Source organism: Coturnix japonica, chromosome 24, assembly GCF_054131305.1.
Source record: "Coturnix japonica strain WE chromosome 24, WE-NBRP24, whole genome shotgun sequence".
NCBI classification, from domain to species: Eukaryota; Metazoa; Chordata; class Aves; order Galliformes; family Phasianidae; genus Coturnix; species Coturnix japonica.
Window position 1 is genome coordinate 9,619,656 of NC_140686.1, and position 11,915 is coordinate 9,631,570.

Here is an 11,915-nt window from a genome sequence, read left to right on the forward strand (position 1 = left end):
AACAAGGAGCTCAGCAGTGCTGCAGATGCAAGCAGCATCCCTGCATGCCCAGCACAGCACAGCAGGGCTCTGCCCATGAGATCTGAACCAGGAACAGGAAAGATGGATGGGGAGGAAGGTAATAGGACAGCTCTGCCTTTGGATAAAGCCCAGCCCTGGGCTCATCACACCACGTGCATCCAGCTCCAGCACAGCCCTCACACACAGAGGTAACTGAGTCCCTGCAGCTCATCCCACCATGTGCAGGATCTGCAGAGGAAGGGTAATAAAACACTCAGCACTTTGCACATGGGGTGTGTCAGCAGTGAGGATGGAAGCTGAGCTCTACCTGCAGCTCTGCATCGCTTTCTTTACATCTGACCGCACCAAAGCAAGGTCCGTTTGCAGACAAAAGGGTGTTTTTGAATAGCAAAGGCTCCTCCTGCCAGCTGCAATGAAACACGGGGCCATTCTGCCATCCAGAAGCTCAGCACAGCCGTGCAGATATGCTGCCCATCACCTCAAGGCCTCCAGGGGCTCCTATCCCCACTGCTCCCACATCTCTGGGCATGGGGCTCAAGGGAGAGGAGGGGACAACGCATCCCTCCTCAGCCTCCAGCTGACTTCATGGCATCTCTCTGGCCCTCTTATCACCCCCATCTCATTGCATCCCTGCTGAGAGCTCCCACTGTCCCAGTGCCCATCACCCCAGTGATCCACATTACAGCAGGTGAGGAATCACTTCCCCATTGCTTTGCTCACTGCCTGACATCTTCACTTTGCCAGATGTGCACAGCTGGCCAGATGTGCTCTGCACCATGGAGCTCTAAGGGGGGTTTGAATGAAAGAAGGAGCAGAGCTGCTTGTAGAGCACAGAGCTGACACACCTCCACATCAAAGCCATGCTGGGACAGCCAGGATCTCAGCCAAGCTTGGATGAGACACAAGGAGAAATGCAGGCAAGAACTTCACCACCCCGAACTCCTCCATTGTCAGCTTCACAAGTGCATCCCCAGCACTTCATTGCACTGAAGGCAGCGCTGTAAAGCAGACCTGCAGGCCAGCACGAGCACACACGGTGCTGATTCAAGGCTCACAGAAGAGATCTGAGCAGCTGGAGGAATCTCACTTTGCAGCAGGGGACTTGACTGATGAAATCCAAGCAGGCAATTCCAGGCACACAGCCCAGGAGCCACGCAGCAATGGGCTCCCCAGCACTGAGCAGAACCTCAAGGCACACGCATTAACCCAAAGCCATTAACACAGGTGGTTCTGTCCCCCTCTGCTAAATGCTGGTGCTATTCCATGAGCGGCAGAGCTGAATGCAGCACCCCTTCAGTGCTGCAGCCCCACCAGCACAGCACCCAGAGCAGCTCTCATTCAACTTGCAAAGGAAACCCACTCAAGACAAAGGCACAAAAATCTCTTCCAGCCTCTGGAGTAAACCACGTACGTTTCCTGCAGGCACCCGCAGCCCACAGCCAGCAGATGCTCCCATCCACCAAACCTTAAGGCTGGCTGCATAGACTGCTATGGGATGGAGGGCTGCATGGGGCAGCAGTGCAGGTCAGTGAGGGATCCCATAGCTCCCATCCAGCACTGCTGGGAGATGAACGGGGACATCCCCGCGTTGCTCTGCATGGATTAGCAACCCAGCTCCTGTTACTGCTGCAGCTTCCTCCTTTCTTTTCTGTCTCCACATGCAGGCAGGGCTCTGCCAGCAACCAGCGTGTTCTAATACTGCAGGGCTGTGCCTGCAAACCCCAGGGACGATGCCAGGCTGCCTTGAGCCCAAACACCACCGTGAAGCTGATGGGGAGGGAGGAGGGACTGCTGGAAGGGCAGAAAAACCTAGAAAGCCATTTAGATGGCATTGCATTGCAATTAAGAGATCCACTGGGAGCTGCTGCCTTTCTCCCAGGACATCAGCAGCCCTTTGGGCAGCAGGGAAGGTGCTGAGCTCAGTGCTCCCAGTCACACAAGGCTGAGCAAACTGGGCAATACTGGGAGCTGGGCAGCTGCCAGCGCCCTGATTCTTTCTCCATCAATTCATCAAGTGTCAGAGTGCTACAGAGAAAGCAGCAGCCCTCCCAACAGCCAAGCCTCGGTGGTGCATAGAGCTGGCAGAATACCCTCATTCTGCTCAATAGAAAGCCAACACTAAGGCTTTCCTTCAGCTTCACGATAGCATTCCTATTGGGAAACAAGGGAACAGCCATCCCAGGCACCTCCCTGATCCCTGCAAACCCAAAGGGATGCGGATGGAAGGCTGAGCACTGCACTGCGAGGGTCTCCAGCAGCGATGCCAGGCACACACCCAAGCACACACTGGAAGCATTGGGGTGGGTTGGATACCCCTGTGCTGATGGATACAAGGCTGAGGTATTACATCCAAAGCATTTGAAACGTGGCTTTCTGCTCTCATTCCTGGCTGGCCAAACCCCAAACTGGAGAGGATGAGGATCCAACAGGAGGCTGAGGGGCACCAGAGGGCACCCACCAGCTGCATCAGGTGTCCCTGAGTGCATCCAGCATCATGTTCTCCAAGCCAACAGGGCACAGCCCTGCTTCTATGTGGCTTTTAGGAAGGAAAATGAGGGATGCTGCAGCACTGATGGCCAGGACAGCAAAAAAGACCTTTGCTCGTCCCACCTGGGTGCTGCTGGAAATGGGGTTTGTTCAGCACAGCAGACATAGAAGGGAGCAGCAAAGCTCCATAGGAGGAAACAAGGCAGGGGATGAAGCCCAAACGAGCACCGTAATGACTTAAAGCAGCACTTTAAAGGGTGAGTAATGAGGGAGGGAGGGACAAAAGCCCATAGTACTGCTTTGCACGTGCAGATCCAAGCCCATACTCCAGGCTTGCAGCCCCAACAGCGCATTTATCACCTGCATCCCCTCCTGGGGAGCACCCAGAGGGGGTAACACATGGATCCTGTTTGCTTCTGCCTTCATCCCAGCTGATGAAGAAGAACCAAAATCCCCATCTGACCCGCAGTGCCACCAGCCCTGCTGTGCATGGGATGGCACTATTGCAACCAGTGCATTGCACGCTGCTGTGCATTGAGAGCAGGGCTGGAGCAGCAGCTCTCAGGGAGGAGCAGCCTTCATTTGCAGCCTTGCACTTTCACTCATTAACACGGGCAGATCTGATTTAACCCAGGTTTCCCAGTCTGCTCATTCCACTTCTTTCATTTGCGAGCTCTGCCTTCGAGATTGAGCTGCCCTTATGATCCAACCCTGCAGCCTTATGGAGGACAGCCCCCATAGCACCAAGCTGGGGGCTCAAAAAGCAAAACCCCACCTGCACCCCCAGCCCCAAACCCCCCACTATGAGCCTCCACCTCCATGGGTACGCAGAGGGAAGCAGCCAAGCATCCTCTGCACGCCATTGCTTAGGGCAGGGCAATGAGAAAACCCAATGCATTGAACCAGGTGTGAACGACCCCCATGTGCTGCAGGTGGGTCAGCCCACACCTCGGTGGCATAAAGGAGAAGCATCTCAAAGGGGGGGGGAATAAAACAAAGCGTAACTGGGTTGGGTTATTTCTCCATCCTAAAGGCGTTTTCCATTCTGTTCTCCTGCGGGAAGGTGGGAGCGGTTCTGATGGAGCATAAAGGAGAAAATCCAACTGCAAAAGGCAACGCCTTCAGCATTCGGAATGGGAGATGGGGGGGGATAAAAGGATGGGGGGGGGATGAAAAGCCTTCGGTGGGTGACACAGAGCAGCCGGCGCCCATAGGATGGATGTGGGCGGGGACGGGGCGCAGCCCACGGCCGGACCCCCCCCCCCCCCATAACGGGATGCAAAAAAATAGCTCCGTTTTTCATTTTCTGCCCTTTTTTCCCTTCATTTCAACGCAGCCCCCCCCCCATATCGCACACAGCGGCTGCAGAAGATGGCAGTGGGGTGGGGGGGAAGGAGGAGGCGCAGCCCCCCCCCCTCCTCATGCCGCAGCCCCCGGCCCCACCTGCCACCAAGAAAACGGCCATAAACGGCTAAAAAACCCCAAGACCCCCATGGGGGCACCGCAATACCCCCCCCCACAACCGGCACCGCACCGTTACCGAGGGGGGGGGGGGTCCATCGCTGCTTTAAGGTGATGACGATCGCACCGCAGCCCCCCCCCCATAAAGCCATGCCCTCTATCCATCCCTTAGCGATGTGCCCCCCCCCATTATACCCCCCTACCTGCTGCCCTGCTGTCCGCACCGGAGCCGCTCGGCGAAGTGACAGCGGCGGGGGGCGGGTCGGGAGGGGAGGGGGCGCGCGAGAGCTCCGGAACCTTCGCCGAGCCGGGGGGGGGGGGGGGCTATGCGGTAATGCGCATGCGCTAAGAGTCAAGCGCGCTCCCCCCCTTCAGTCCCCGCGCGGCGCTGCCCGGAGAGTTGTGCGCATGCGCAGTGTGCCTTTTGTCTGCGGGAGCGCGCCCGAGCGCGGCCCCGCACAGTAGGGAGCGCGCAGTAGGGTGCGCGCGCGCGCTGCTCCGCCGCCATTTTGTGGGGCTCCACAACAGATCCTATGGGCTCTACTTCATACAGTGTGGGGTTTCCACACATAAACCCCTTTAGGAACGCTCCTAATGGCTGGGATCACCCCATTCTAATGGCTGTTATCGCCATGAGGCTGCTCCTTCAGCATCCCTGTGTGTAGGCCACATGAAGGCTCTGCCCCACTAAGGCCTGTACCACAGCACTGAGCTGCAGACAGCACCAAGATGGGAAGCAATGCTGATATAACCCAGGAGAAAGGCAATGCTGAGGGACACAGATAGGCTGGATCAATGGGCTGAGGCAAGCTGTATGAGGTTCAATAGGGTTAAGTGTTGGGACATGTATTTTGGTCATTAGAACCCCAGGCAACCCTATAGGTTTGGAGAGCTGACTGATGGAAAGGGAGCTTGGTGTGCTGATGTGAGCCAGCAGTGTGGGCCAATGGCATCTCAATTGTATAGTGTGGAAAATGGGGTTGGGTTGGGTGACAGGATGAGGGGAAATGGCCTCAAATTGCACCAGGGGAAGTTTAGGTTGGATATCAGGACAAACTTCTGTACAGGGGGTTGTTAAGCACTGGGATGGGCTGCACAGGGAGGTGCTGGAGTCCCCATCCCTTTATGTGCTTCCAGACCATCTGAATGTGCTGCTCAGGAACGTGATTTAGCAAAGGGCTGTTAGTTGGGGTGCCATGGTTGGGTTGCAGTTGGACTTGATGATCTTTAAGGTCTTTTCCAACCCGAGCAATTCTATGATTCTACATCCCTCTAATTGGATTTAGTGGAGAAACTGCAGGAGGGATCTCCTGTTGAGCTTGGCTTCAGTTTGTTTGTTTTCTTCTTTCCAGCCCCCCCTCCTCTGACAGGCTGTGGAAGAGAAAACTCAGTGAGGATAAAAGCAGCAGCTCCACAGCTCTGCAAAGCAGCACAGACATGGACATCATGGCTTGGAATGAAGGTCTCCGGGTGCCTCACACCAAGGCTCAGAGCCCTTTTCTTTCTGCAGTCAGTAATTGCATAAGCACCAAGAACAGATTATTGGTACAAAGTAGAAGCAGACATTTGGGGGTAAAAAGGGGGATTTATGGAAATCTCACTCTGTGAGACAGGTAGTTTTTAGAAGTCGACAGGAACAAGTGATGCATCTGAACCCAAGGAGAGGCTCTTTCCTGCCTGATTTCGAGCTGTTGTAGAAAGAAACTGGCATGCTTTGAGACTTGTAAGATAAATAATTCTGTGCTCCAAGGGGGATCCATCCTTTTGCAAGCAGCTTGAGCCCAAATCTGGAGCAGCAGCTCTTCCTACAGGCAGCACAGATACAGCAGGAGCTGCTGGATCAGCTGAGCACCCTCTGATGGTGCTGTTCCCTCCTCCAAAGGGGGACTAAAGCTCATCTTTGCTGAATTGTTCCAGGTTCCCAGGGGCTGAAACCCTTCAGCACTCAGGAAATGACAGGCTGGGAAGTATTTACAGTCCCTATGATGCTCAGGCACAGCCTCTATTCCCACAGCTTGGCCAGTTAGAAGATCTGCTGATGGACCACAGCACAGCAAGCAGCAGAAACTCAAGGATCCATATAGCATACACTCCTTCAGGTCTGTGGTGCTATGAGCTAGGAACCAATCAATGTCTAACATCCAAAGGTATCCTGTATACATCCAAAGGTATCCCATATACATCCAAAGGTATCCCGTATACATCCAAAGGTATCCTGTATACATCCAAAGGTATCATTTAAGAAGGAAAGCAGCAGCTTCCCCATTCATAACACGGAGCTGTTTTATAACTTGTTTCCCTGCTGCTTCCAGCTCTTCCTGGCTGGTGCTACAGGAGGTGAAACAGTTTCTCTGCCTGCAGAGCTACAGCTGTGGGCTGAGTTCTGGGTTACAGTGGTTTTAAGCCTGACCTCCCCAGAGCCTTATCTATCTGCAAGCTGCTTCATTTCAGTCCCTTAATTCAGATTAAGGATGGCTTTTGCAAAACCATCATGATCCCAGTTGAAATAAATACTCAAGATTCTGCGCTAGCTAAATTCCATTACCTTCCTATCCAGATCCCTTTTGCAAGCCGGCCATTAAACCTCACCTAAAAAAAGGAAACAGCCTTTAATGGTTTAATGTTGAATGGTTTGCAGGATGCTTTGGATTTGATCTTCCCAAATCAATTGCAGATGCTGCAGCCCCCAGCTATTAGATGAAGGCTATTCCCCCCCCTATAACACGCAGAGCCCAGCACCTACAGACAGCAGACAGTGCCTCTAATAGATTGTTATCATTATATTTGCTAATTAATCCTCGTTCTCTCTCTAAACTCCACTCAAGGGCTTTCCGGATCATCGTAACGCTGCACTTAAGAGGCTGAGGAAGTTCCAGGACGTTATGTGACCTCGTGGGGATTGGGATGGCTTCACATCCTTCACTTCACAAGCTCAGGACTCATTAATTGCCATCGGGGCAGGAAACGCTCACAAAGCTCTCAGTGCTGCTGTGCCTGAGTATAAATTGCTGCCGTGTTGGTGGCTCTGAGCACCACAGGATGGCAGTGGAGCAGAGATACAGACTCCAGGTTAAAGGTAGGGAAGGCTCAGTCGTGCTGCCATCAGCTCACACTGCAGCGCTGCTCCCATCCCCTTCTGAGATGGAAAGAAGAGCAGGAATTAAAGGAGCTGGCTGCTCTGTGCTCCCCATCCTTAGCAATAGAACCACCCGCTGCTATTAAGCACAGGGAGGACCCCAGCCCCATCCCCTAACAGGTAACAGAGCAAGCTCTTATTACCCGCAGGTGCTTTGGGGCTGCTAAGCACGGCACCTTCAGCTGCATTATCCTTTGCAAGGGCAGAGCAGGGTAATGCAAGGGACTGAGGAGCCCCCTCCTCACATCAGCTGCTTCTAAGCGGACAGACCAGAAGCCCAAGCCCTCACCTGCCCCCCCCAGCCCCCTTTTCAGCCCCAGGAAGGCCCCTTTTACCCTTTTCAGCCCCATTTCCAGCCCCATTTCCCCCCACCCCTCTCTCCCTCCATCCCCACTCCCCCTGTGTCCTCCAGCCCAGCAGGGGGCGCTGTGGTGCCGCATGGCGCATGCGCGAGGCGGTGGTTCCGGGGTGGAGTGGAGCAGCGTGGTTCGCCCATGGGGCTCCTTAAAGGCGCCGCCACCCGCGGCCCTCCCGGTGCTGAGGGACGGCAGAGTCGTGCAGGGCCGGCATGAGCAGGTGGGGGCGGTCCCGGGACACCCCTCCGCGACCCCCTCTGGGGGTTCCGGCTGCCTCGTTTCCCCGGTGGTGGTGGGGAAGGCGAGGTTTTAGTGGGGGGGGGGTGTTGGGCAAGGGGTGTGTGTGTGTGGGGGGGTAGAAGTGTGGGGTTTGCACGTGGGCTGCTGGGCAGAACTTGGGGGCGGGGGGTCAAGGGGGCGTGGCCGGGGTTAGGGGACCTCACGTGGGGGGTGGAGCCCCCCCGTGTCACCTCCACTCGTGTCACTTCCACCCCTGTGCCCCCCCCCCGCCCCTGGGGTCCTCCCTTGTCGCTGAGGTTCAGTGTGGGCTCTTTGGGCCCTTGCTTTAATTGCTGGCCTTCATCATCCTCACGTCTTACTGCATTGCGTGGCAGTGGGGTGCCCCACAGCAGCAGATGCTCGTGGAGCCCCACAGCTGCTCCTCACCCCCTCAGCAGTGTGGGGCTGGCAGTGTCCCAGTGCTGTGCTTCCCCCCCGTACCCATTAAGGCACAGCACGTCACCATCCCCTGCCCTGAGCCCTTGGCGCCTGCCACACTGACCTTGCAGAAGTGCTGAGTCAGATGACGAAGGCAATTTGGTTCTTTATTGGTTTTTTAAGCTCTGTTCTGTGTTGAATTGTGTCTGCAAATCTGTCTGCTGCTCCAGTGCCTTCTGGTTGGCAGAACGCTACTGGGGTCCCTGCTGGGTCCCGGGGTACAGACCCCATAGCATGGGGTGCGCCCAGCTTTGACCTCACTGACACTTTGTACCTCCAGACCCTTTGCTCGTCCTGCACCCCCACACCTCCTGGGCAGCACCAAGACGGGGCCAGGAGGGGGCCACAGTGTTCTGCTCTTTGCACTTTGTCCCCTCCCATCCCTTAATGTCCCCTCCTGGGAGGAGGCAGCACCTCCTCCCCTTGGGCCCGCAGCCAGCAGCTATTAGCTGTTATCGGGGCCCGGTGGCCCCAGAAAGGTTCCCCCCTGATTACAGGGGGCACAGGGCAAGGAGGGGGCCGCCCTCCCTGTGCAGTGCTGATAGCACAGCTGGGGTGCAGCACGGGGCTGCTCCAGACCCCCAGCCCTATGGTGGGCACGTGCTGGGCTGGGGGTGTGGGTGAAGCCCCCTGAGCTTGCTGTGTGTTGCAGGAGGGCAGCACCATGGCTGAGAAGACATCGCCGGGCCCCAGTGGGGCCATCACACCCCTGCAGCAGATGTTGGCCTCCGGGACGGGTGCCATCCTCACCTCCCTCTTTGGTGAGGCCTTGGGAACGTGTGGGGGGGAGGGGAGGACACAGTGGTACTGAGATGTGGCTGATGGTGGGGGCTGGCAGCTAACAGGGTGATGCTGTTGCAGTGACACCCCTGGATGTAGTGAAGATTCGACTGCAGGCCCAGAGGACGCCCTTCTCCAAAGGTACCTCCATGGGGACTGGCATCCTCCAGCAGTGCTGGGCTGGGGGTGGCAGCAGGGGGGGCAGGTGGGTGCCATGCACACTGTGTCCCAGTTCAGGGCTGGGTGGAAGCTCTGTGTGCTCCAGGGCACCACTCCTCCCCCTGCTGCCTTTGTGCTGGTCCCTATGCTGTGTGACCACCCCACACCTCCTGGCCACCACCCCCCAGCTCTGTGTGGCCCTTTACTGGGTGCAGGGATGCAGGACACCAGTGGTGGCACATCCCCATTGCCATCGCTCAGCCTGTCCCCGTTGTGTTTCAGCGTGGTTGGTGCGGTCGGTGCCGCAGGGCTCACAGCATGCCACGTGTGAGTACGTGGGGGTTAAACCCCCCCCTGGCTCCAGCTTGCTTCTGCACTGGTGTCATCTGCAGGGACATCCCAGAGCCTTTACCCCTGCTTGGTCCCACTGAGTGTGATGGCGGTGCCTGGGTGCTGCTGGTGGGGCAGGATGCTTGCAGGCAATGGGGCATCGCCTTGCTGCCTCCCTCAGCCCTGCTGTGATGCTGGGGCACGAAGCTTCAGTGCTGTCCTGGGGGCTGTGAAGGTCTGGGGGTGGGCAGAGGGATGTGTCCAGGCCAGGGTCGGTCTGGCAGTGATGCTGTCTGTCTGTCCCACTCTTACAGGGAAGTGTTTCCTCTACTGCAATGGCCTCATGGATCATCTGTACGTCTGTCAGAACGGCAACGGCTGCACTGCCTGGTACAAGAGCCCCACCAACTTCAGCGGCACATTGGTAGGGGCTGCAGGGACTGCCTGCGCCGGGGTGGGATCGAGGGGTCCCCTTCACCCCATCTGACCCTGCTGTGTGCTGCTCTGTCCCCACAGGACGCCTTTGTGAAGATCACACGCCACGAGGGCATCAGGTCCCTGTGGAGCGGGCTCCCCCCTACGCTGTGAGTGTGGATCTGGGTGGTGGGACCCCCACTCTGAACCCCCCACCCCCACCCCGGGCTGCCCTCATCCCCCATGTCCTCGCAGGGTGATGGCTGTGCCAGCCACTGTCATTTATTTCACCACCTACGACCAGCTCCGTGATTACCTGCAGGCCCGCACCGGCAGCCGGGGCCACCACATCCCACTGCTGGCGGGGGCCCTCGCCCGGTGTAAGTACCATAGAGCCTCACACAGCCCCCTGCCCACTGTGTGGCTCTGACCTCTGCTCCCCCCCTTCCTGCAGTGGGTGCTGTGACACTGATCAGCCCCTTGGAGCTGATCCGCACCAAGATGCAATCCCGACAGCTCAGCTACCGCGAGCTGCGTGTCTGCATCCAGTCAGCGGTGGCTCAGGATGGCTGGCTGTCCCTATGGAGGGGATGGGGGCCCACGGTGCTGCGGGACGTCCCCTTCTCCGGTATGGCTGTGGGATGGGGGGTGTGGATATGGGGGTGGTACCCTGCTGTCTCACTGCAGCACCAGCACTTCTCTCCTCCCAGCTCTCTACTGGTTCAACTACGAGCTGGTGCGGGAATGGCTGTGTAGGCATACCCGGCTGGAAGAGGCCACCTTCATGCTCAGCTTCGTGTCCGGGGCCATCTCTGGGACGGTGAGTGGGGGGCGCTGGGGGCTGCAGCCCCCTGGGGCAGACAGGAGAAGTGGGATGTTGTACACAGCCCCGTCTGCTTGCTGCAGGTGGCTGCTGTGCTGACGCTGCCCTTCGATGTGGTGAAGACCCAGCGGCAGATCCAGCTGGGAGACAGCGAGATGCACCCAGGTGAGGGGGCTTCTCACTGTGGGGTGGGTTATGGGGGGTCTCTGGGCATCCCCTAAACCCACTCCTCTCTCCTCGCAGCTGCAGCCTCCAAGCCTTCATCCACCTGGCTGCTCCTGCGGCGTATCCGTGCTGAGTCTGGCACACGGGGGCTGTTTGCAGGTGGGGCTTTAACCCACACTCCCCTTCTTTGCCCCCATTTGGGGTTGGTGGGTGTCGCAGTGGGGCTGACGGTGCCGTCCTTGCAGGTTTCCTGCCCCGTGTCATTAAGGTGGCACCCGCCTGTGCCATCATGATCAGCACCTACGAGTTTGGCAAAGCCTTCTTCCAGAAGCTGAACCAGGAGCGGCAGCTGCGTGGGCTGTGAGTGCTGGGAGCTGGGAGCTGTGCCCCATGGAGCGGGGCCGGAGCCAGCCCTGCTGCTGGCCCAAGTGCCTTCCCATGGTGTTGCACAGCATGGACATGGCTCCATTGTGCCATGCTGGGAGCATTGGAGCTCACTGTGGGGATGCAGCCCTGCGTGGCCGTGCCTGCGCTCACCCTGGGGCTGTGCAGATGCTGCTGCTGGACTCTGGGTGCTCCCATGGGGCTCAATGATGGACCAAGCCCTGGGGCTGCTCCGTGTGCCTGAGCCCTGCTGTGTCCAACCATCCGGCCCTTCCTCATTACGCACAGCCTGCCCTATAGCCCTGCACGGCGTGGGGCCTCCCCACAGCTCTGCCTGCAGACATTTCCTCCTCCTCAGGACCTTCCCGGCCCCATATTGCCCTGGGTTTGGACCCTTGTTGTAGGGACAGCCCTCCCTGCTGCTCCGAGGGGCCAGGCTGGGATCTGTGACCTGACCCTTCACCACGAGGGTCTGCCCTATGTGGGAGCTGCCCTCCACCTTGCTATGGGGGGCAGTTTCTCTTATTCTCTTAAATAAAACTCAAGCCAACTCCGAGGCTGTGAAGCCCTTCCCTGCTCCATGGAGGGCAGTGAGATGCTCATAGGGGCCATAGTTGGCAGCCCCCATCATGTCTGTGGGGTTGGGGGACACATGGCTCTTTGCCCCACCCCCACTTGCAGG

At 57.7% G+C, this 11,915-nt stretch overlaps 2 protein-coding genes and 1 long non-coding RNA gene across 46 annotated transcripts in view; 1 reads left to right on the forward strand and 2 right to left on the reverse strand.

Annotated features, from left to right (window-relative positions):
- MAPT (microtubule associated protein tau) overlaps positions 1-4,233 on the reverse strand; it is a 33,559-nt gene extending 29,326 nt beyond the window's left edge. For all 43 annotated transcript variants that reach the window (XR_014937076.1, XR_001559636.3, XR_014937075.1 and 40 more), the window contains exon 1: positions 4,173-4,233. The gene's annotated coding sequence lies outside the window, so the exon portion shown is untranslated. The remainder of the gene's footprint in view (positions 1-4,172) is intronic.
- A 2,501-nt stretch (positions 4,234-6,734) lies between these two features.
- Positions 6,735-8,446, reverse strand: LOC146757282 (uncharacterized). The gene is made up of 2 exons (XR_014937152.1): positions 8,243-8,446; positions 6,735-7,105 (listed from the first exon to the last, which is right to left on the reverse strand). It is a non-coding gene; the product is annotated as an uncharacterized LOC146757282 (long non-coding RNA).
- SLC25A39 (solute carrier family 25 member 39) lies at positions 7,562-11,789 on the forward strand. 2 transcript variants are annotated; one of them, XM_015885920.3, is made up of 12 exons: positions 7,562-7,681; positions 8,831-8,939; positions 9,040-9,099; positions 9,400-9,444; positions 9,762-9,871; positions 9,964-10,031; positions 10,117-10,241; positions 10,316-10,489; positions 10,572-10,681; positions 10,768-10,849; positions 10,928-11,008; positions 11,095-11,789. In XM_015885920.3, exons 2-12 carry the CDS (start codon positions 8,843-8,845, stop codon positions 11,211-11,213), a joined length of 1,071 nt encoding a protein of 356 aa, XP_015741406.2. In that variant the 5' UTR covers positions 7,562-7,681; positions 8,831-8,842; the 3' UTR covers positions 11,214-11,789. The 2 variants fall into 2 exon arrangements, with proteins under 2 accessions (XP_015741406.2, XP_015741407.2); XM_015885921.3 differs by lacking the exon at positions 9,400-9,444.
- Positions 11,790-11,915: the final 126 nt, after the last annotated feature.

Excerpts from the sequence above, each read along its gene's own strand:
- SLC25A39 (XM_015885920.3), top strand. The coding sequence starts at position 8,843 with ATGGCTGAGAAGACATCGCCGGGCCCCAGTGGGGCCATCACACCCCTG. Across the intron at positions 10,850-10,927 it reads AGACAGCGAGATGCACCCAG|CTGCAGCCTCCAAGCCTTCA; the intron begins GTGAGGGGGCTT and ends CTCTCCTCGCAG. Across the intron at positions 11,009-11,094 it reads CACACGGGGGCTGTTTGCAG|GTTTCCTGCCCCGTGTCATT; the intron begins GTGGGGCTTTAA and ends CCGTCCTTGCAG.